Below are 23791 nucleotides of genomic sequence, written 5' to 3' on the forward strand. Positions count from 1 at the left end.
CCTCCAGCTCTTCTGTGCCTTGACTGAATCAAATATTGGCCGGTCTTTCTGGCAATCGTGATTTGAGCGATGTCACCAACGCACTGTCCAGGGACGAGTAAGCGGAAAAAACTTGGTGGATTTCGTCAGGAACAATACTCTCAATCTCAGGCTTTACCGCATTATGCCCCTTTAGTTGTCTCCCTCTCTTTCCGCAACTCATCGTCCGTAGTGATTCCAACGTAAGGTGATGTGGATCTCACCGTCGCACGAAACCCAAGTTGCATTAACTTTATTTGGCAGGCATATGCATGAGGTGCCCTCTCTTTGACTGAACAGTCTCAACTTGGGCTTCGTTCATTTACCACCCATTATTTTTTCATCCACTTCTCAGCATGCGGTTGCAATAATACCGTTCTTTCCGGATTATATAATTGGCTCAAATATTTTCGCCCGTGGGGATGCACAGAGGTACACTGACAGATGTGACAGACTGACAGATGGGCCATTCAGTAGGTTCTGCGTTGTAACATTACGAGTATCTTTCGATTTATTTGCAGTAAATCCTTTGGTTCGACTTGCACTTAGACACTGCCCACAGTGTATATCACATGCAGCCCCCGCTGTGCGCACGACGAGCAGCTGGAAATGGGGTGCTCCATTCTGCATCCCGTTTGCTCCAATAATGACGAGCACTATCTGATTTTCATTACTGTCAAATTGCTGGTCTGCGAGACGAAATTCTGTTACATCGTGGGGATAGGGCTTGCTGAGAGATGCGTCATTTCTACGTCATGGCATCACGATTCAAACATACGTCACTGTCAACCACTACACTTTCCTTATTGGGGCTCCGCTGTTCAGAATATATAAGACCCACTCGCAAAAGCGATCGCTCCCCATCATCCGCACTCTATTATTACTGCAACTGCCTTTCTATCAATCTTCATAAACACAATCAGCTTTTCATAATGTCTAACCAAGAGCCCAGGTCAGTCCATTTTTCCCTCTCACTTTTCTCTGGTTAACATGTAGAAATCGAATATCAGCAAAGCCTCTGGCCAGTATCACTCGTTGAAGGGTACCGTTGTCGAAACTGTAAGAAATGTGTGCCTAAATCCTACAGCAGATATCTGAACGTCTGAAAGGTTGGAGATGTGACTGGCGCTCAATCCTGGAAGCAAACGGGTAAAGAAGAGCATGCCAAGGGCGAGGCCGAGTACAATGCTGCTCAAGCCCAAGGGTACGCAGAGGGCGTGTCAGATAGAGTAGGGGGTTACAAAGACTCGGTTGTTGGAGCTGTGACAGGCGACAAAACTCAGCAGGCTACAGGTAAGTGCAGTGCAATTTCGAAGTGGAGGGTGCTGAGCTGTGTTTAGGAAATGCGAGGAACGAGAAGGGTCAAACTCAGCAGGAAGTTAACAAGCCCCAATGATCGTATAATTGACTGTGCATTTGTATTTAGAAATTATTGTATGGTCGCGTTGTTGGCGATAATCATAATTTTGATGTTAGTGTAGTGTCTCAGTCATTTGTAATACGCATTAACCACGAGTTCACCTGGACATTCAACCTCTAAAACAGAAGGTAAACAACCTTCATCTTGATGAGTCGTGTTGGGGGCGAATACATCAGTTGCATTCATGTCAGGCCGCTCAAATCATTTATGTGACGGATTAGCCTATATCATTTATTTCTGAATTTTTGGGAGTGACTCAAAACAATGCACAAAATACTTTAATTCAGGTACATAGATTGGTTATCTAATGCATGTCTCGATATCTCACCCTGGGGATGGGGGACCAGATTCATGTCGAAGATATTAACGCCAGTGGAGATCTTCGGCTTGGGTACTATTAATTTTGAGTGGTAAATAAGCAACACACGTGTGGACCGGTGAATCGAACGCACTATTGCAGGATCGAAGATCAAAACTTAAACCCACTCTTTTGGCTTCTTCAGCACTTCCAATAGTTTCCCTTCTTCGCTCGCCTCATCGCTTCCCATATCACTCATGTACTCCCATCTTGCGGTTTCGGGCAGACTCATCAGGATACTTTCAATCCGTGCACTGGGTGTTTGCAGTCCAAATTTTGTGCCTCTGTCATACACCAGATTAAATTCGACGTATCGGCCTCTCCTGAGAAGCTGCCATCGTCTTTGGTGATGGTTGGTTGGTGTGCTCATCCTACGTTCCAAGATAGGGAGGTAAGCGGGGATAAAAGAGTTGCCCAAAGTCTGAATGAACGCAAAAATGTCCTCGGCCGATTTAGGCCTGGGAACATCATCTGAGAGTCGTGTATGCTTTTCGCTACTGAGGTCGTCAAAAAATAATCCGCCAATTCCTCGAGTTTCCCCCCGATGAGGTATGTGAAAGTATTCGTCGCACACTTTTTGAATGTTGGGTACAGTTCGCTGCCGTGCTGATTGCAGGCGTTTTTAATGGTACTGTGGAAGTGTATAGCGTCCTCTTCATAAAGATAAGATGGGGTAAGATCGGAGCCTCCGCCGAACCACCAAGCGACCACTTTTCCTGGGTCTACTGATCCTTCCGTCACGGGCTCAGTTATTTCGAAGTAGCGATAGTTTGCATGTACAGTGGGTGCATTGGGGTTACGCGGATGGACGACGAGACTGATTCCCGCAGCGAAGAAGGGCAAGCTGCTAGTGCCATCGTAAGGGATGGAAGAATGATCCGCTCGCATCTGCTTGATTGCAGGGGGCGGTAACATGCCATGCACCACTGAGATATTGACACCAGCTTTTTCCAAGACAGTGTTTGGTTCTTGAGCTGATGGTGATGATGTAGGATCTGGGGATGGAGCTGAGAAAACGCAGGACATGCCCTTCCCTCCTGATCCATGAGCACGAACCCAAGAATCGCGCTTGAAAGGTGGTGCATTTGGGTCGATTTTCTCGAACGCAGAGACTATCTCATCTTGTAATGCGAAGATGTAGGTCTCTACCTTCTTGCGCATGGTCTCTGGTATGGATGATTCAGAAGTTGCCATGATCTATAACTTAGGTCTCATTCGGCCCAACGAATAAATTCCATTTGAAGTCAGTTTGAAGTCAGTTCAGGCTGGTCACATGACTATCCATGACAATTTCAGACGGAAAAATCGGTCATTCAAAGGCAGGTCCCGCCGCGGAAGTTCCCGGCCTGTTGGGAGCCTCTCCAGGGCAGTGTCAGGCAATGAATACAAAGCTATATAACAAAATACAATGCCTGGTCAAGTCCTTGCTGGAAGGTGGTGAATCAGGGTATGAGTTTTGAAGAGTATCGGTATAGGCACAAATCCAAACTAATATTGAACTAGAGAATAATACATCGAGTATGTATTTCTTTATATAGTGAACAGCGATGGTCAGACCGAGAAAGGGAAGGACTAAGAAAGTGGTCTGACCAGCTAGCTAACCAATAAGAAAAGAAGGAGAAAGTGGTCCAATCTATCGTATTTACTAATCGTATGAGAAAACGTATTGGTAAGGGGTGTGTGATTGGCTGTATCAGTAAGCCCATGAGAAGGCGCTGACTCACAACCTTCTTTGCTTATCAATATCCCTCCGAAGTATCCCCAGACATAGCACTGGATCGTTGCTATGTCATTTGGATATCTTCTCGAGGGTCTACAACAAGTCTCCTTTGTTGTAAGTATGATAGGACGTGAGTGTGAATAGAGAATAAGAAGAAAAAGGATAAAAGTAATAAAACACCTGCTGTGATCTCTAGTCCAAGGGCCAGAGGGGTGACAGGGATCGAGTGTCACGACCTGAACAAGAGCGCTAGTTTCTTTTTCATTTTCTTTAATATCTGATCACATGACAGATATATTATGTTAAGCTGCTGCTATTAGCGCGGATAACATAATACTTAGTTATATCAGATCACGTGACCACCACGTGACAAAAGAGCCTAGAACTATTACAAAGAACAGCAGTCAGCGCCTCATGGCTGACTTTCAGAAACGTATATATAGTGAACACCTATGTACATATTTCCCTCAGTTGTTGATTACTTCTCAATCGATTACTTGTGACGCTACTTGTCGATTTAAGGTCTTCATCCCTCCGTTAGTTCGGTATAAGGGATAAGGCTTTTACACAATCAACAACTGCCACGAGTACCGTCCATGAACGTAACAGCAACAATCCTAACCACCATCACCGTCATCATCATCATCATCTTCCTCATCCTAGCCCTACTCAAACGTTCAATCCAAACTACCACTACCCTCCCACTTCATCACATCCCCACTCGCCCCAACACCATTTTATCCTTCTTTCCCGCCAACGTATCACCCTCATCCTCCCAAGACTCTTTTGTCACCATCCCCCTCTAGTTACACTTTTATATCATCATAATCTCTTTGGTGTGGAACCACTGGGATTTTCTCGGTTTTACGTAATTTCATCCTTCGAATTCCTCTGACCAGGCCGCGCATTTGCGTCCGCCAGTCGGGAGAAGAACTGACAGCTTAATAAGCGGGTTACATTGGGACAACCGTTCGGACCCCAATTTATTACGATACTTTTTACATAAAATTCATAAAATACAAAAATAGTTACCTTACATACATAGTCAGTGGTGGACAGAAGAGGACCACCTTGACTCAAAGAGAAAAGATAGACTACTAAGATCTTAGAAAGCGGTGTATCGATCCAGCTTATCACTGGTGAACTCCTTTCTATGCTCAGTAGAGAATTATACATTTGGATAGGAGAGCAACGCGTCTACTCCCAAGATTACGTATTCAGAGGACAATTTCCTCTACCAGAAATAACAACAATCAGAATCCCATCCCCCGTGATTAAATCCGAAACTCCCCCTCCTCCCCAACTCAAATTCGATGTCAAACCTAGAATATCGAGATCTGCCCGAGCCATCCAACAGCACGGACAGCGCCTTCACCAGGGAAATGATGGACTCATTACCCAGAATAGAAACTCCCCCCCCGAAAGAAGCGCAATTGGAAGCATTCGTAAAACAAGAAGTGGAAAAGGCAGTAAGAGCAACATGAATGCTTTACCAATCACAATTAGACGAGGCACTCGAAGAAGTGAGCGTCTTAGAAAGAAAGTTAAAGAAGCAACCGCCACCACCTCCAGAAAGAACGGAGAGAAGTAGAACGGCATTGGAGAAGCCAGAAAACTTCTCCGGAGATAAGAAAAAGTACAGGGCCTTTAGAGAGTCCTTACTTCTACATTTCGAAGATGATGCCATCTACTTCAAAGACGATAGAAAAAAGATAAGCTTCGTGCTATCTTTTATGAAAGAAGGAGAAGCCGCGGCCTTTCGGACCGACTGGCTGGAGAACCGGGTCGACGCTCAACAAATGGGGCTCGACATCACAAACACATACGGAAGCTGGCCGTATTTCGCAGACAAAATGGAAGAAAGATTCAAGGACAGCTTTGAAAAAGAAGCTGCCAAGAATGAAATATTGACCCTAAAACAGGGCAATGAAACCGCCCAAGCCTTTTTTGAAAGGTTTGAAGAAAAGAAAAGATGGGCGGGATACACAAATAGGATAAATGAAGAGTTCCTAATATCTCTACTCAGAAGAAATATGAATAAGCCGCTAATAGATAGGGTGATCTACGGTGGGCATATTCCTAGAGATTACCAAGAGTGGAAAAGAGAACTCATCAGAATGGACTATATTTGGAGAGAAAGAGAGAAAGAAAAGAAAGGTTCCGAAAACGGAAAGAAATCCTATTCGGAACAAAAGAAAGAAGGAGAGAAGAAAAGAGACGGAACAGGGTATACTTATACCGGTAACGGAGAATGAATGGAGGTGGATAAAGCGAAGTTCCGCACCGAGGGACGATGTTACCGATGCGGAGAGAAGGGACATAGAAGCTTCGAGTGCAAAGACGCACAAAAAAAGAAGCCGCAATTTAATGTCCGAGAATTCTTAGAAAAAATGACGAAAGAAGAAAGGGAAAAACTCCTAGAGGGTTTTTAAAAAGGCCAGCGGTACCGCATCGACCGACTGAGCCTAAAGACGTTTCGAATCGATTTCTTCCTTTGACTGTAGATACGTATGACTCAGAATTGTTAAGCTGCAGCTTTAGCGCGGATGACAATAAAACTATTTCCACCCAGACAAAGAAAGAAATCCGAAACAAAAAAGATGCAACTAGAGTAAAAGCGGCGCAGAGTGATGAGACATCCGCAGTTCCGACGGCGGGCAAATCGCTAGAAAGCGCAGCATTTACAATAGATACTAAGATTCCTACACCCGATGCGGCGAACTCTACGGAGGAAAACGCAGCAGAGATTGTAGAAGAAAGGTCAGGAACCCCTTTAAAAAAACCTAGAACAGAAGTTTGGACCCCAGAGTGGGTAGTAGACAGGCTAAGAGACCAAAAGGAAGAAAGATCCATTGGGATTCTGAGTGCCTGGACACATAAAAAGAGAGTGAGAGAAGTAACCCGGGAAACGATAAAAGAAATCAACCGGTTACCAAAAGTAGAAGCGATACAAGCGATCATAGAAATTGCCTCCCCAAAAAAGTACATCAGGGGCACCCAAGGCAATCAAATGAACGTAAAATGTAAGCTTACTACGTTAGATACTCTCCAAACAGAAACAGTCGAAGCACTATTGGATAGTGGATGCACGGGGAGTTGCATCAACTCCCAATTTGTTAAAGACAAAAGATATGAGACAAGGAAGATACCGAGACCTATTCCAGTTTACAATGCAGATGGAACTCTTAATAAGAACGGAGCCATCAATGAATTTGTAACACTGCTCATGGAAATCGACGGACACGTCGAGAAGATACATCTTGCCGTAACCAATCTGGGTAGCGGAAAAATGTTTCTAGGACATGAGTGGTTAAACAAACACAATCCCAAGATAGACTGGAAAGAATCGAAGTTGACCTTTGAAAGATGTCCCGAAGAATGCAGACCGAGAATCCGAATCTCTGATCCAGAGGAGGATCCGGAAATATTCTTTGAGGAACTAGGAGAAGACGAGCGGATGATACAGGTGAACCTCCATAATTTCGAAGATGCCACGATCGACGATCAATATTACCATATCAGAGCCCAAGGCACAATGGCACAGAAGCTAGCAGAAGCCGCGGGCAAGGATCGAAAAGAAGGAGGATTCGAAAAGATAGTGCCAGCACACCTTCATCAATACAAAGACGTATTTGATAAAAAGGAGTTTGACACGTTACCTGAAAGAAGGCAATGGGATCACGCAGTTGAACTTATACCGGGAGATCACTCCCTAGATTGCAAGATCTATCCATTGGCAAGGGGAGAACAAGAAGAACTAGATGCGTTCCTAAAAGAGAATCTAAAATCGGGACAGATAAGACCATCGAAGTCCCCGTTCGCATCCCCATTCTTCTTCATAAAAAAGAAAGACGGAAAGTTAAGACCGGTTCAAGATTATAGGAAGCTAAATGATATCACTATCAAAAATAGATATCCACTTCCATTGATCGGAGAACTAGTAGACAAGTTGAGTGGAGCAAAATACTTCACAAAACTGGACGTAAGATGGGGATATAACAATATCCGAATGAGAGAAGGAGACGAGCATAAAGCAGCGTTTAGGACAAATCGAGGGTTATTCGAACCATTAGTCATGTTCTTCGGACTGACAAATTCCCCCGCCACGTTCCAAACAATGATGAACACGCTTTTCAAAGAGTTGATAGACGAAGGGTTAGTGATCATATATCTAGATGATATTATGATATTCACCAAGGATATAAAAATGCACCGAGCAACGACGCAACGTGTGTTAGAAATCCTAAGAAAGAATCATCTCTATCTTAAACCAGAAAAATGCGATTTCAAACAGACGGAAGTAGAATACCTGGGACTGATCATCTCAGAGAACGAAATTCGCATGGATCCGGTAAAAGTAGAAGGAATTAGCAAATGGCCAGAGTGCAAAAATAAGAAGGAGATACAAGCATTCTTGGGATTTGTAAATTTCTATAGAAGATTCATAGAAGGCTTCGGGGAAGTAGCCAAACCATTGACCAAGTTAACGGGAAAAGAGGATTTCATTTGGGGAAATGAACAACGCGAAGCATTTAAAACACTGAAACAACGCGTAGCTTCAGCCCCAGTGTTAGCTCTCCCAGTACCACATGGCCAATACAAAGTAGAAGCGGACAGTAGTGACTTCGCTATGGGTGCTGTCTTATCACAAAGACAAAAGGATGACTGGAAGCCAATTGCATACCTCTCCAAAGTGTTAAACCCCACAGAACGCAATTACGAGATCTATGACAAAGAACTTCTTGCCATCATGACGGCACTTAACGAATGGAGACATTACTTAATAGACGCAGAAGAGGAATTTGAGATATGGACAGATCATCAAAATCTGCTGTATTTCAAAGAACCAAAGAAGTTGAACAGGAGACAGGCGCGGTGGATGACGGAGTTAAGCCAGTATCATTTCACGATACATCATATGCCAGGAAGGAAGCATATAAAAGCAGATCTTCTCTCGAGGCGATCAGATCATAACAAAGGAGAAAACAACAACGAAGACGTCGTGCTACTGGATGAGAAACTATTTGTAAGAATGACTCTCTCTCCAGAACAAAGACAAAAGATCGCAGACAGCCAAGAGAGAGAGCTAGAGATCTCAAAATGGATCGCAAAGAGAAAAGGAAATGTGGATGAACTGATAAAACAGATGAAAGGAAAGATAGAGAGGAGAGAGGATGGATGGCTAGACGAAGATGGTTGCATAGTATTCAAAGGCAGAATCTATGTACCAAAAGATGCCGCCTTAAGGGAAGAAATCATCCGACGAAACCACGACTCCGTCATTGCAGGTCATCCAGGAAGATATAAGACAAAAGAGCTAATCACTCGACAATACTGGTGGCCCTATATGGACAGAGATATCACGAGATACGTTGTCATGCACCAAAGTTGATTGGTAGCATGGACAGGTGTCAATAACGAAGCGAATATTCAAAAAAGACTCGCCTTTGCGCCACACAGGCACAGTGCCACGTGGAATAGTAATTAATATAGCCCTTTTTGAACTTGTGGCTGATCAGCACCACCTCTATTAGGCAATCCAGTCACGCTCACCTTTGCTTTTCCATCCGGTACTTTCCGTGTTTCGGCATTTCGGCAAATTTTTGCGTCGCCACTGGCTACACATTGCATTGCGCCCTCGCTTTTGTCGTTTCCCTTACTCCCCTTCCTTTGCCTAGCCCCACCATGGGCCCCTTCCTCTCCTTTTTATTCTCACCTGACGGTCGTTTCTGGGTCCCCATTCTAATCCACTTGTTTGTCACCTCCACCCTCCTCCTCCTCATCTTATTTGCACCCCCACCATTTCTGATGTCACCACTTCCTATCTGCTTCCGTCGCCAATCCGTTGACTACCACGTGCCACTGCTGATATCAGCAAAGCCCCGGCGGCCGGTCCAAATAGGGCAACAGGTCCATCTTCATGACGTCAATCTGCCATCATATACTATCAAAACATCGGTCGCTCGTCTTGCCTGGTTGGAGCGTGGGTGGGTAGTTTTTGAGCTGGAAAAGGTTCATCCCCTTGCGTCGCCCATGTTCATCGCTGTCCCATTCACTTGGGTACACTTATCATTTGTCCATTGTCTTCGCTACAGCTACACCTACCACATGCTGCCTGGGACTCACTTGTTCCAAATTGGAACTACTCCTCTCCCTCCCTCGTTTGATCAGGTGGTCCAACATAACCAGTCCATTGGTAAGGCCATGGAACTGTCGGATTTGGACTAGGTGGTGGACTGGTGGCTCCAGTTTCTTTTTTTTAGCAGAACATTCATTTACAGTGCGATTATTTTTGATTTTTGAATCATTTTTATGGACACATATTTTTTTAGAATGCCTGACTGACAATAAAGGAACTGTGTTGATACTGATAGTGTTTTGCCTTGCCCTTTTTTTACTGCATCTTCCCATGACATCATGATTTTCCTGCTCTCTTTTTGCTATTGGACTTTACTTTATGGCTGTACAAACCTGTGACATTACTCACAGCATTTATTGTTCTATCCCTTTCTTTTCCTTTTTTTTGACAATCTTATCCTGTACTACCTACGCAGGATTTGTCAGCGTACATTCCTTCCTTCATATTCTTTCTCATTCTTTTTGCACAGCTATACTGTGCATAGCCTACTTTTCTTTTACTATATAAACCCCTGTATTTTACCTTGTAAAATAGAACAAGAACTCCAATCCAGACTTCTTCTCTAATCTCAAGTTCACTACTCTCTGCTACTTGTGATCCAGTGTGGTCACAACACTTCCCACTTCTACCACTGTTAACTGCTGTCATCGTCACTCGTCACTTTTTGAAAGTGATTGTCATCCCCTTCGATTAGAGTCCTTCTGAGCACTACAGTTTGTGCGTCAGGAGCCTGCTATCACTGGGAACCTCGTCATATTGTCGTTCTCAAACCTACCTTGTGCTACGATTAGCAAGGTAGTGCTCGTCTATACTCGTCACCAAGCCTCTATCCTTCTATAAATTCAACTATCCCTCCTCCTCAAAACCCACACTCATACACCTCTGGGTTTTACTTTGAAGGATCTTTATACGTACCACCCCACGAACAACCAGACCACTCCACTGTTCTAGGAGGCAAAGCCCATAAACAAGTTCCGTGGAATCTGGGAGGATTGTGTGTTAGTTTGTTTTGTGTGTGGTTTTCTAACTGCAGTTCTCATCATCGACAACGTAGATGGATGCGAAGTCTGCCAAAGAACCAAGACAGACCATAAAAAGAAAGCAGCACCGCTCCATCCAAACGAGATCCCGGATAAACCGTGGCAGATCATATCGGACCATTACCAGAATCAAATGGATATAACATGATAATGGTAATAGTGGATCGGTTTACAAAAATGATCAAGGTAATTCCCACGCAGATGGAAATCACATCGGAAGGAGTGGCATGATTATTTAGAGATCATGTATTCAGAAACCACGGCATACCCGAAAAGATCATCTCAGATCGAGGACCGCAGTTCGTTTCAAAATTCATGAAAGATCTACATACACTTCTTCAGATAAAAGCAAACCCATTGACGGCTTGGCACCCACAAACGGATGGACAAACGGAGAGGATCAATCAAGAGATAGAGCAGTATCTCAGAATCTTCGTAAACCATAAACAAGATGATTGGGCAGAATGGCTTACCCTAGCAGAGTTCTCTTACAATAACAAACAACATTCTGCAACGGGATATAGCCCGTTCTACTTGAATCATGGACATCATCCGAGAACACAGGAAGTAGTGAAAGTGGGGGTAAAGAACGAAAATGCGGAAGATTTCGTAAAAAGAATGACAGAAACGAGGAAGAAAGCAGAAGAGTCGCTGCAAAAAGCAGCTGAATAGATGAAGAGGCAGTACGATAAGAAGAAAAGAGAAGCGGTGGAATATAGAGTAGGAGATAAGGTGTATGTGGAAGCAACAAATATCTCAACGGATCGACCAGCTAAGAAACTGGACGATAAGAGACACGGCCCGTTCGAGATACTGGAAAAAATAGGCGAATCAGCCTATAAACTAGCATTACCACCGACATGGCGACCCATTCATCCAGTCTTTAACGAAATAAAACTCACGCCATATAAAGAACCACAATTCCCTTCCCAACAGAAACCTAAACCGATACCGCCGGTAATAGTAGACGGACAAGAAGAATATGAAGTCGAAGAAGTTCTAGACTCACGTCTAAAAAAGGGAAAATTGGAATATTTAGTACATTGGAAGAATTATCCAAAAGAGGAACGCACATGGGAACCCGAACAACACCTAAACAACTCACCAGACAAAGTAAAAACATTCCACGATAACAACCCTAGTGCACCCCGACGGATACGATTCCAATTACATTTCCAACCGTTCGAAAACTTCACAACGACTAGAGTCCGAAAACAATTGTTCAATTGGGAAAACGGAAAAATGGACCCCTACTTTCGAGACGAAAGTCCTAAGGAGGGGGTAATGTCACGACCTGAACAAGAGCGCTAGTTTCTTTTTCATTTTCTTTAATATCTGATCACATGACAGATATATTATGTTAAGCTGCTGCTATTAGCGCGGATAACATAATACTTAGTTATATCAGATCACGTGACCACCACATGACAAAAGAGCCTAGAACTATTACAAAGAACAGCAGTCAGCGCCTCATGGCTACTGCATGTTATATCAGTCAGCGCCTCATGGCTGACTTTCAGAAACGTATATATAGTGAACACCTATGTACATATTTCCCTCAGTTGTTGATTACTTCTCAATCGATTACTTGTGACGCTACTTGTCGATTTAAGGTCTTCATCCCTCCGTTAGTTCGGTATAAGGGATAAGGCTTTTACATCGAGTCTGTTAACCACAACATGACGGGAATGCGATAAGAAAAATCGATTCCTCACAGGCAGGTTCTATTATAAGGGGCATTGTATGTGCTGTACATGAGCTCAAGTCGGGTGGCCATACCGAACTTGTTAATTTCCGTGTGCTTCTGAAGCTTCTGATATGGATCGGTTTGCTGAAGCTGGTAAGCTAATTACTCTAATATCTAGTAAAATCCTGAGCTACCAATAAACAGATCATGATGATTTGTTGTCCGCTGATTTTTGCGTGGTCCCTGCTCCTATGGCTGGTGAATTTCTTGAGAATCTAGTTTTTCTTGAGGTGGGGTTAGATCAAGCCATCCTGGCTTGGAAGTATCCACTGGAAAGAATACAGCCTCCCCTCTACTTCAAGGCTACTTTCCAGATTGACTGTCAGATCTTGAAGAGAGGATGTTACAACATCAGCTTGTTTGACAACAACAACCCTGAAATCGTGAAAAACCCCTTGGCTTTTTGTTGGCTAAAGCCTGTGGCCTTTGAAGGATCCAGATTCAATGAATGGCAACAACTCATGCAAGCCATTCATGCAATTGTAGCCAGAGTAGGTGAAGATACTTGCACATCAGAGTTACTGTGCAGTCATCCGGAGTACAACACTAGCATTTTGTGTCTTGGCCCCTTAACTCCCCAGATGATAATCATCAGGTATGTTCTTACTTTGAAAATGCTTTCGGATATTACTACCTAATTTCTAGACTTCATGCGCAGATCAATTGCCCATTTACAATTCTCGTGGCAACCACTGTCCAGCGACTCTCTTGGACAATGTTCCATTCTCCAAGCCCGTCTCCGTGATCTTCACACTTTGGAGAGCTCCTGGTATTCACAACAGGAGCATGGTTGGTGCCAGATTTTATTCAATCCGCAAGATCAGTGTGAAAGCTACACCCTATGCCAAGTTAACGGAAGTGCAACTATCAAATCGCCAACAGAGTCAAGAACAACAGTATAAAGATTAAATCAACGACTGGGGAATATGTACATGAAGAGGGCTGTATATATACTAGCTAACATGAGGCACTGACTGAGCAACATGCGTAGGGCATAAGGTGCTTGGTAAGTATCTACATCATAGGTCACATGACTGGTCAGGTGACTAGATAAGATAAGATCAGCTTAGATAATATAATGATGTGACTATTCTAGATAAGGGGAAACTATAGTAATAACGTCTTCGTCTTCAGTTTCGGGTTGAACTAGGATTTGAATTTGACATCGTGACAATCAAGCCTTCATTTCTATCTAGGCTACTGACTGTTTAGATTTTTTTCAGACCCTTATATATCACTTGTAACAACCAAGAGTTTCTTACTCTGGCGCACAACTTGGACAAGCAAAGAGAGAGAGAGAGAGAGGGAGGGATCACCCCTCAGGTTTCAACAGTTTTGTTGTGCTAGACAACAGGAGGACTCGCTGAGTCCTTCCCCATATATTGCTCCTGTATATATACTAAAATACATGAGGTACTGTACAGTTGTAAATAGAGTTTAAAGTCCGATGTTTAGCATGTGACCGGTGTCATGCACCAAAGTTGATTGGTAGCATGGACAGGTGTCAATAACGAAGCGAATATTCAAAAAGACTCGCCTTTGCGCCACACAGGCACAGTGCCACGTGGAATAGTAATTAATATTGCCTTTTTCAAACTTGTGGCTAATCAGCACCACCTCTATTAGGCAATCCAGTCACGTTCACCTTTGCTTTTCCATCCGGTACTTTCCGCGTTTTGGCATTTCGGCAAATTTTCGCGTCGCCACTGGCTACACATTGCATTGCGCCCTCGCTTTTGTCGTTTCCTTTACTCCCCTTCCTTTGCCTAGCCCCACCATGGGCCCCTTCCTCTCCTTTTTATTCTCACCTGACGGTCGTTTCTGGATCCCCATTCTAATCCACTTTTTCGTCACCTCTACCCTCCTCCTCCTCATCTTATTTGCACCCCCACCATTTCTAATGTCACCACTTCCTATCTGCTTCCGTCGCCAATCCGTTGACTACCACGTGCCACTGCTGATATCAGCAAAGCCCCGGCGGCCGGTCCAAATAGGGCAACAGGTCCATCTTCATGACGTCAATCTGCCATCATATACTATCAAAACATCGGTCACTCGTCTTGCCTGGTTGGAGCGTGGGTGGGTAGTTTTTGAGCTGGAGAAGGTTCATCCCCTTGCGTTGCCTATGTACATTGCTGTCCCATTCACTTGGGTACACTTATCTTTTGTCCATCGTCTTCGCTACAGCTACACCTACCACATGCTGCCTGGGACTCACTTGTTCCAAATTGGAACTACTTCCCTCCCTCCCTCGTTTGACCAGGTGGTCCAGTACAACCAGTCCATTGGTAAGGCCATGGAACTGTCGGATTTGGACTAGGTGGTGGACCGGTGGCTCCAGTTTCTTTTTCTTCAGCAGAACATTCATTTACAGTGCGATTATTTTTGATTTTTGAATCATTTTTATGGACACATATTTTTTTAGAATGCCTGACTGACAATAAAGGAACTGTGTTGATACTGATATTTTTTTGCCTTGCCCTTTTTTTACTGCATCTTCCCATGACATTATGATTTTCTTGCTCTCTTTCTGCTATTGGACTTTACTTTATGGCTGTACAAACCTGTAACATTACTTACACAGCATTCATTGTTCTATCTCTTTCTTTTCCTTATTTTGACGATCTTATCCTGTACTACCTATGCAGGATTTGTCAGCATACATTCCTTCCTTCATGTTCTTTCTCATTCTTTTTACACAGCTATACTGTGTATAGCCTACCCCCCTTTTACTATATAAACCCCTGTATTTTACCTTGTAAAAACAACAAGAAATCCAACCCAGACTTATTCTCTAATCTCAAGTTCACTACTCTCTGCTACTTGTGATCCAGTGTGGTCACAATACTTCCCGCTGCTACTACTGTTAACTGCTATCATTGTCACTCGCCACTTTTTGAAGTCATTGTTATCCCTTTCAATTAGAGTCCTTCTGAGCACTACAGTTTGTGCATCAGGAGCCTGCTATCACTGGGAGCCTTGTCACCTTGTTATTCTCAAACCTACCTTGTACTACTATTAGCAAGATTGTGCTTGTCCATACTTGTCATAAAAACCCTATCCTCTATATTTCAACTACCCCTCCTCCTCAAAACCCACATCCACATATTCTTGGGTTTGACTTTGAAGGATCATTGTACATACCACCCCACGAACAACCAGATCACCCACTGTTCTAGGAGGCAAAGCCCACAAACAAGTTCTGTGGAATCTGGGAGGATTGTGTGTTAGTTTGTTTTTGTGTGTGGTTTTCTGACTACAGTTCTCATCATTGACACCGCTGACCTAATTACAGATGTGTTTCTTGAATTCAACAGGCGCACACGGAAGGCAGAATCATCTGAGTATCTGAAAACATTATCTGGTAAGCACTTTTAACTTTCAGGGCTTTACCATGTCACTTACAATGTGTTTGACCCCCACAGGAGTTTGCATTTTGCTTGATAGCACATTCAAAGTCGCAAAGAAGGCAACAGTAGTGGATTCAAATAAGTCAAGGACAAATCTAATGAAGGGAGGAATTTTGAGTGTCATAAATGAGAAGAATGAAATACTAATGTGGGTGAGTGCATTTGGACCTGATCTGAATGATATACTAATCCAATATATATTGTAGTGTTTCTGTCTCAGTCAAGCAACTGCTGAGATTGCAGAATCACTCATGGGACTGAAGTGTCAATATTCCCAACTCAGTATTCCCCTTCCAGAAATGGTGGTGGTCAACAACTGTTGCCATGTCAGAGGCGCTGTGTTTGAAAGTCCTCCCTGATACTCATGTCGTCCTAGATGTGTTTCATTTTATGATGTGGTATGTCCTTTCTTATATACTACATTGCTACCTTGCAGAAATTGCTACTGGCAATAAGTGCAAAGTTAGTGCTGATAAGTCTCTTGAGGCTTATAAGGCTGCTTCTGATATGTGTTGTGTGTTAACAGCAATGGGTGCAAAGTTAGCGCTGACAAGTCTCTTGAGGCTTACAAGGCTGCTTATGATGCTGACATCCTCTCAATCTTTAGGTATCTTGCTACACTTCTAAATTCAACCCCGAAAACCGAGTGTGCTGAAGTTGCACAGGATATTAGTAATGCCATCTTCAAAACACACACTGGTGCAGGAGAAAGAGCAGAGTATAACTCAAAGGAAGAACAAGAGGTCCGCATGCAACTGATGTTCGAGAAATGGCTAGGGAAAAGAGTCTGGACAGCAGCATCAACCCAAGTAAGTTAATCCTGGCTATTAGTATATTACCTATCTCGCTGATCACACTTCAGGTTCATGCAGGTCAGCTTGAACACATCAAAAATGGCTGCTTGATGCAAACACAGCAAGATGTGAGTTCTGATGGAAGCCGTATTGAGGGGTCTCACAAAGGCTGGAACCATCTCATGCGCTCCTTCATGAGTGGCATTGAGATGTTCAAAGCTTTAGGCCATGACCATGTTCTCCGCCGGAACATCTGTATCAACTACAACTCAAAGAATCCCAATGACTTTATCACTTTGACTCATGGCACCTACCATCTCCAACTTGTCAATAACATTTTGAAGCTGTGGAATATTCTTGTTGGAAAAGAAGCCCTTCACAAGAACGGGAAAAAGCACCTCCTTTGAGCTGTCTTACTCCCTCCCAACTCACAGGAACAATTTGGCCTCGCCGCTGTCGATGATGAGAACTGTTGTTAGAAAACCACACACAAAACAAACTAACACACAATCCTCCCAGATTCCACGGAACTTGTTTATGGGCTTTGCCTCCTAGAACAGTGGAGTGGTCTGGTTGTTCGTGGGGTGGTACATATAAAGATCCTTCAAAGTAAAACCCAGAGGTGTATGAGCGTGGGTTTTGAGGAGGAGGGATAGTTGAATTTATAGAAGATAGGGGCTTAGTGACGAGTATAGATGAGCACTACCTTGCTAATGGTAGCACAAGGTAGGTTTGAGAACAACAAGGATGACGAGGTGACGAGGTTCCCAGTGATAGCAGGCTCCTGACGCACAAACTGTAGTGCTCAGATGGACTCTAATTGAAAGGGATAACAATGACTTCAAAAGTGGGAAGTGACGATGACAGCAGTTGACAGTGGTAGAAGTGGGAAGTGTTGTGACCACACTGGATCACAAGTAGCAGAGTAGTGAACTTGAGAGTAGAGAAGAAGTCTGGATTGGAGTTCTTGTTCTATTTTACAAGGTAAAATACAGGGGTTTATATAGTAAAAGAAAAGTAGGCTATGCACAGTATAGCTGTGTAAAAAGAATGAGAAAGAACATGAAGGAAGGAATGTATGCTGACGAATCCTGCGTAGGTAGTACAGGATAAGATTGTCAAAAAAAGGAAAAGAAAGAGATAGAACAATGAATGCTGTGAGTAATGTCACAGGTTTGTACAGCCATAAAGTAAAGTCCAATAGCAAAAAGAGAGCAGGAAAATCATGATGTCATGGGAAGATGCAGTAAAAAAAGGGCAAGGCAAAACACTATCAGTATCAACACAGTTCCTTTATTGTCAGTCAGGCATTCTAAAAAAATATGTGTCCATAAAAATGATTCAAAAATCAAAAATAATCGCACTGTAAATGAATGTTCTGCTAAAAAAAAGAAACTGGAGCCACCAGTCCACCACCTAGTCCAAATCCGACAGTTCCATGGCCTTACCAATGGACTGGTTATGTTGGACCACCTGATCAAACGAGGGAGGGAGAGGAGTAGTTCCAATTTGGAACAAGTGAGTCCCAGGCAGCATGTGGTAGGTGTAGCTGTAGCGAAGACGATGGACAAAAGATAAGTGTACCCAAGTGAATGGGACAGCAATGTACATAGGCAACGCAAGGGGATGAACCTTTTCCAGCTCAAAAACTACCCACCCACGCTCCAACCAGGCAAGACGAGCGACCGATGTTTTGATAGTATATGATGGCAGATTGACGTCATGAAGATGGACCTGTTGCCCTATTTGGACCGGCCGCCGGGGCTTTGCTGATATCAGCAGTGGCACGTGGTAGTCAACGGATTGGCGACGGAAGCAGATAGGAAGTGGTGACATCAGAAATGGTGGGGGTGCAAATAAAATGAGGAGGAGGAGGGTGGAGGTGACGGAAAAGTGGATTAGAATGGGGATCCAGAAACGACCGTCAGGTGAGAATAAAAAGGAGAGGAAGGGGCCCATGGTGGGGCTAGGCAAAGGAAGGGGAGTAAAGGAAACGACAAAAGCGAGGGCGCAATGCAATGTGTAGCCAGTGGCGACGCAAAAATTTGCCGAAATGCCGAAACACGGAAAGTACCGGATGGAAAAGCAAAGGTGAGCGTGACTGGATTGCCTAATAGAGGTGGTGCTGATCAGCCACAAGTTCAAAAAGGGCAATATTAATTACTATTCCACGTGGCACTGTGCCTGTGTGGCGCAAAGGCGAGTCTTTTGAATATTCGCTTCATTATTGACACCTGTCCATGCTACCAATCAACTTTGGTGCATGACACCGCTTCAAATAATACCATTACTTTTGGCGGCCTTCTGGAGACCAAGACTGAAGATGAGCCCGACAAACTCAAGGATGGGCAAGACTTATTACAGCAAGCATTTGAGAGCACTTTAGAACTGGCAGGTATCCTTTGGGATATGAATATTACCCGGCACTTGCTCTTGTCCCTGAAGGTTTGACCTCGACCATTGGCTCTAGCAATGGGGGAAAATAATTGAACATCATTGTTGACCTCACAGCTGATGAAGTCAGGCTGGCAAAGCGCAAAATAATTGATGACAATGTCTCACCAGAACTTCCATCAAAGAGGAGCCACACTAGCAATATCTCTGTTTTGGATACTGAGGTATGTTCTATTTTTTCTAACCTTTTTTACTATACTAAACCATAGATATTTGTACAGCAATGCACACAAAAGACTCAGAAGGGCGACATTATCAGCGTGAAGATGCCCCCAGTATCTACCACCACCACAGCCTTGACAACTCAATTCCCCGCTATGACAGCCCCTGCTGCTGCCACAACGACCCTTGAAACTTTCTTCAAATCTCAGAACCCCAAGGTGGCAATTTTTACTGAAAAGGCATCCTGTCCCCAGCATTCTGGGCCATCCTCCAATCCTGTGACAACTGAGGCTCTTATACAGCCACTCCCACCTCCAGGGGTTCCAGGCCTTTCTTGCTTGCAACACTTATTTGCAATCACCACAGGCGTCGACCCCCGTGCTCTTACGATCTCCTCTGACAAGGAAATTTTCGCCTTCATGGACTTACAATACGAACACAGGTGGACCTCATTTGGTATGACCTCCCAAAGGTGGGTAGAAACTACAGAATTATACAATGTCAAACTTGAAGAAATTGGCCGGAGGGATGGTATTTTTGTCAGTAAGAAGCATCCTGATGCCCTCTTTGAAAAACTGGGAGATATAGAAGAAAAAGTGATTGAAAGAATTCGTACTGGTAACTATACCTATAAGTTTTGCAATTCTCTTTCTTCATTACTTATGCTTGCTGATATGTTTATTGTTGTAAACTAGCTAGGAAAGGCTCCAAGGACTTCTGGAGGAAACACTGCACCGTTATCTTATTTGTCAAGATCGAACCAAATGCAAAAGAAGGTGACATGAAACTGGTGAGTGCCGTCATGTCTTCTCTATTATCACTGAGCTACTCATAGCTGTAACAACCAAGAGTTTGTTACTCTGGTGCACAACTAGAACTAACTATAGAGATAAATGATGAGGGAGTGGTTACCCTTTAGGCTTCAACAAGTTAGTTGTGAGGATACAACAGGAGGACTCGCTGAGGAGTCTCCTTGATCTATTGGGGTATATATACTACTACAGGTTTGTTTGTACATATGTACTATACAGTTGATGAAGGCAGTGGCTGATGATGTCAGAGGGCGCAGCCCATGTGACCAGCTCCACTGCGTGAGAGACTTGTATCTAAAATAGAAAGAAAAGCAGCGCCGCATGAGAAAGTGGAGTTTGAACAAAAGGGAAAGTGCTGCATGGCATGGAGTGTGAAAACTACAGTAAAAGGTTAAAGAGGAGAATGAAAATTAAAGGTCCGAAAATGTGTTATTGTAACAATAGCTCGTGTTTCATACAGAGGAAAGTCCAAACCTGCAGTTGCTGCCCCACTATCAAATACCCTGAGGCCCCCGGCTCTTCTGAAAACCACAAAAAGTGTTGCTGTTCTGATGGTGTGGCCGTCAAAGTGAAAAATGACACTGCACCTCCCTGGCCACAACCCAGGGGCATATTCAGCGCCAGCTCATTTTTTCATCCATTCAACTTCTTGGCCACTGTTTGCGAGATGTACGAAAGGGTTATTGTCCAGGGTGGGGATGGTGAGGACTGCACTCTGTGAAGCACTGGCTAACATGCTCAGCCAGTGCATCATCACCAGTCCAAACGGCAGCATTTTATTTTGTTTATATGACAGGTTTACCATCACCCCCGCTATGCCAGACTTTGTCATCCAACACAACGGCAGAAATTACCTCAAGATTGATTGTTTGACAGACCAGGCTTGATGGGCTTGTCTTGGTCTGTCCATTGCTTCTCTTACTCGTTATTCACACTATGCAGTTTACTATGCTGTTTACCGTTCTATGATCTCCATTGGTGTATAACTACTACTACTCTATGCCTATGTACATGCTTACCTTTTTTCCCTCCCTCTTTTCTCTTCCTTTTTCTCTTGCCATTCTTGTGTCATTTGTTGTTGCTGCCATTGTTCCTATTATAGCTAGTTCCTATCTTTGTATGGTATCATTGCTTGCCAACCCAGACAATATTATTGTCAGCTTTTGTTGCCCGACTGTGATTTTGAGAAGTTGAGGGGATGTACCTGTGTATTTGTACTGTGAATGCCTGGCCCTAGCAATTTTTTGAGTGTGGAGTAAAATCAAACGGTCGGGGTGACGTGACAAATTAGTCAATTGGTTAATCAATACGTGCCTTGGAATTGTCAGGCAACAAATACAAAGCTATATAACAAGAACAGATGTCTGGTTAAGTCCCTTGAAAAGGGCGGTGAATCGGAGTACTGAAGTTGAAGAGTATTGGTATAGGCGCAAATCCAAACTAATATTGAACTAAGGAATGATACATCGAGTATGTACTTCCTTATATAGTGAATAGCAATGGTCAGACCAAAAGAGGGAAGAGTTAAGAAAGTGGTCTGACCAGCCAACTAACCAATAAAAAAAAGAAGGCAAAAGTGATCCGATCTATCATATTTACTATTTGTGTGAGAAAGAGTATTGGTAAGAGATGTACAATTGGCTATATCAGTAAGCCCATGAGAAGGCACTGATTCATAGCCTACCTCACTTATCTATATTCCTCCGAAGTATTCCCAGACATGGCATTGGATTATTGCTATGTCATCTGGATATCTTCTTGAGGATCTACAACAGTTCTCCTTCGTTGTAAATATGATAGGATGTGAGTATGAATGGAAAATAAAAAGGACAATAAAAAGGATAAAAGTAATAGAATGCCGATTGTGATCTCTAGTCCAAGAGCGAGAGGAGTGACAGGGAAAGAGTTGGATAACCACGACATGACTGGAATGCAATAAGAAAAATTGATTCCTCACAGGAATGGTGAAGTTGCCATTTGAAAGATCTGAACCTTTGCTTAGCAGATATTGTGTGATAACACTGATAAGATCATCATGCCGCAACCGCCATGGATCCTCAAGCTCAATAAGCAAGCCATCAACAAAGGTTTTTTACCATATTCACTACCATCCTTGCATAAGTTGTATACTATTATAAAAGTGTTTTCTTGTCTACTATTAAGCCTATCTCATCCCATACATCATTACTGACCGGTGAGGCCTGGGTTTGTGAACTGATGAATAGACATCCAGACTGAATCTGACACAATCTCAATGTCAATCTCAAGGTTTTTGAGCTCTTGCTTGACAACTTACACCAAAATGGTTTTACAATGTCATGCAATGGGGTAGCACTTGAGGAGGGAGCAGCTATCAATTTTCTAATATGGGTGCTACAATTAAAGTTTTGATACTCTGGCGCACAACTCAGACAAAGCTATGGAGGAAGTGAGGGGGAGTGGTTACCCCTTAGGATAGGACCAAGTTAGTTGTAGGTGAACAACAGGAGGACTCGCTGAGGAGTTTCCTGGATCTATTGTGGTATATATACTACTACAGGTTTGTTTGTACATGTGTACTATACAGTTTTGATGGAGGCAGTGGCTGGTGGTGTCGTGGGGCACAGCCCGTGTGACCAGCCCCACTGCGTGAGATACTTGTAGCTAAAAATAAGAAAAGGCAGCGCAGCGTGAGAAGGTGGAGTTTGAACAAAATGGAAAGTGAGAAACTATTTAATGCGGATACTATGCAGAGCATTTTCAAGTTGGTGTTTTGGCGAGGTTCATTGTCAATGGGATAACATTATGGAGAGAACATCGCCCACTGGTTTTTGTCGTTGGCAGAGGGATTGGTGGTACTATCCCCAGGCATACATTTCACAGAAATTTGCCGCATGGCACAAGGTGTGAAAACTACAAGAGAAAGTTGAAGAGGAGAATGAATTCTAAAGGTCCAAAAATTGTGTTATCATAACAATGGGTTTGTTACGGGATTATCTAGCCACTATATTGGAAAACATTTCCAATTTTCACCAGAAACCATCTCCCAGTACATATTTGAACATTCATAAGAACACTACTGACACAACCAATTCAGATATTCTAAAAGATTATTTTTTGTCCACTCCACTTCACACAATATGTGTACAACTCCCCAGCACTCAGACCCCCATTTCCAACAAAATTTGCTTTGAGCTAAAATTCTGGTTCTTTGCAGACGCGCTCAGTGCTGTAGACGGCACAAACATCCAAGTCACATCTATTAGCAATGGAGATCACACTATAATGCACAACTGCAAGGGTTTCTTATTGCAAAACTTCTTCTTCATTTGCAAGTTCAATTTTTTCTTCACATATTTACTTTGTGGCTGGGATGGGTCTATCACAGATACATTCCAGAAATGATGCACACAAACATGACATGTTTCCCTGCAGGCAAGTATCTGCTTGCAGATGCAGGCATTGGTACTTGTGATGCACTGCTTGTGCCTTATTACAGTGTCTGTTATCATTTGAAATAGTGGACTCAAACTGGCTCAAGGTGAGTACCATTTTCTTTTTTTTTTCTCTACTAAAGCAAGTAAAAAAAAACCAGTCCAAAGAATCCACAAGTACTTTTTAATTTGCGGCACACTATGTTGCGCAATGTTGTTGAACAGATTTTTTGTGTTCTCAAGTGTTAATGGTGGATCCTCTAGCTTCCTCCTGAATACAGCTTGCAAATTCAAGCCCATATCC

The 23791-nt window shown here is 43.3% G+C and overlaps 6 protein-coding genes across 6 annotated transcripts; 4 read left to right on the forward strand and 2 right to left on the reverse strand.

Annotated features, from left to right (window-relative positions):
- Positions 1-64: 64 nt before the first annotated feature.
- On the forward strand, positions 65-537 carry SERLADRAFT_469276 (uncharacterized protein; the record flags this gene model as incomplete). Its single annotated transcript, XM_007319101.1, has 2 exons — positions 65-226; positions 283-537. The coding sequence occupies one exon, from the start codon at positions 70-72 to the stop codon at positions 223-225; it is 156 nt and encodes a 51-aa protein (XP_007319163.1).
- A 338-nt stretch (positions 538-875) lies between these two features.
- On the forward strand, positions 876-1630 carry SERLADRAFT_469278 (uncharacterized protein; the record flags this gene model as incomplete). The annotated part of the gene is made up of 4 exons (XM_007319102.1): positions 876-970; positions 1029-1077; positions 1128-1311; positions 1359-1630. 4 exons carry the CDS (start codon positions 951-953, stop codon positions 1412-1414), a joined length of 309 nt encoding a protein of 102 aa, XP_007319164.1.
- A 16-nt stretch (positions 1631-1646) lies between these two features.
- On the reverse strand, positions 1647-3018 carry SERLADRAFT_469284 (uncharacterized protein; the record flags this gene model as incomplete). The annotated part of the gene is made up of 2 exons (XM_007319103.1): positions 1647-1832; positions 1891-3018. One exon carries the CDS (start codon positions 2988-2990, stop codon positions 2163-2165), a length of 828 nt encoding a protein of 275 aa, XP_007319165.1.
- A 261-nt stretch (positions 3019-3279) lies between these two features.
- On the reverse strand, positions 3280-12412 carry SERLADRAFT_391326 (uncharacterized protein; the record flags this gene model as incomplete). The annotated part of the gene is made up of 2 exons (XM_007319104.1): positions 3280-3742; positions 12359-12412. Coding segments are annotated over 2 exons (151 nt in total), but the record flags the coding sequence as incomplete, so codon positions are not given.
- Positions 12413-12513: 101 nt separating this feature from the next.
- SERLADRAFT_438716 (uncharacterized protein) lies at positions 12514-13351 on the forward strand (the record flags this gene model as incomplete). The annotated part of the gene is made up of 4 exons (XM_007319105.1): positions 12514-12535; positions 12587-12933; positions 12993-13037; positions 13088-13351. 4 exons carry the CDS (start codon positions 12514-12516, stop codon positions 13349-13351), a joined length of 678 nt encoding a protein of 225 aa, XP_007319167.1.
- Positions 13352-16380: 3029 nt separating this feature from the next.
- On the forward strand, positions 16381-17053 carry SERLADRAFT_438717 (uncharacterized protein; the record flags this gene model as incomplete). The annotated part of the gene is made up of 3 exons (XM_007319106.1): positions 16381-16391; positions 16460-16661; positions 16715-17053. 3 exons carry the CDS (start codon positions 16381-16383, stop codon positions 17051-17053), a joined length of 552 nt encoding a protein of 183 aa, XP_007319168.1.
- Between the last annotated feature and the right edge of the window lie 6738 nt (positions 17054-23791).

The sequence above is a fragment of the Serpula lacrymans genome, assembly GCF_000218685.1.
Source record: "Serpula lacrymans var. lacrymans S7.9 unplaced genomic scaffold SERLAscaffold_8, whole genome shotgun sequence".
Lineage (NCBI taxonomy): Eukaryota > Fungi > Basidiomycota > Agaricomycetes > Boletales > Serpulaceae > Serpula > Serpula lacrymans.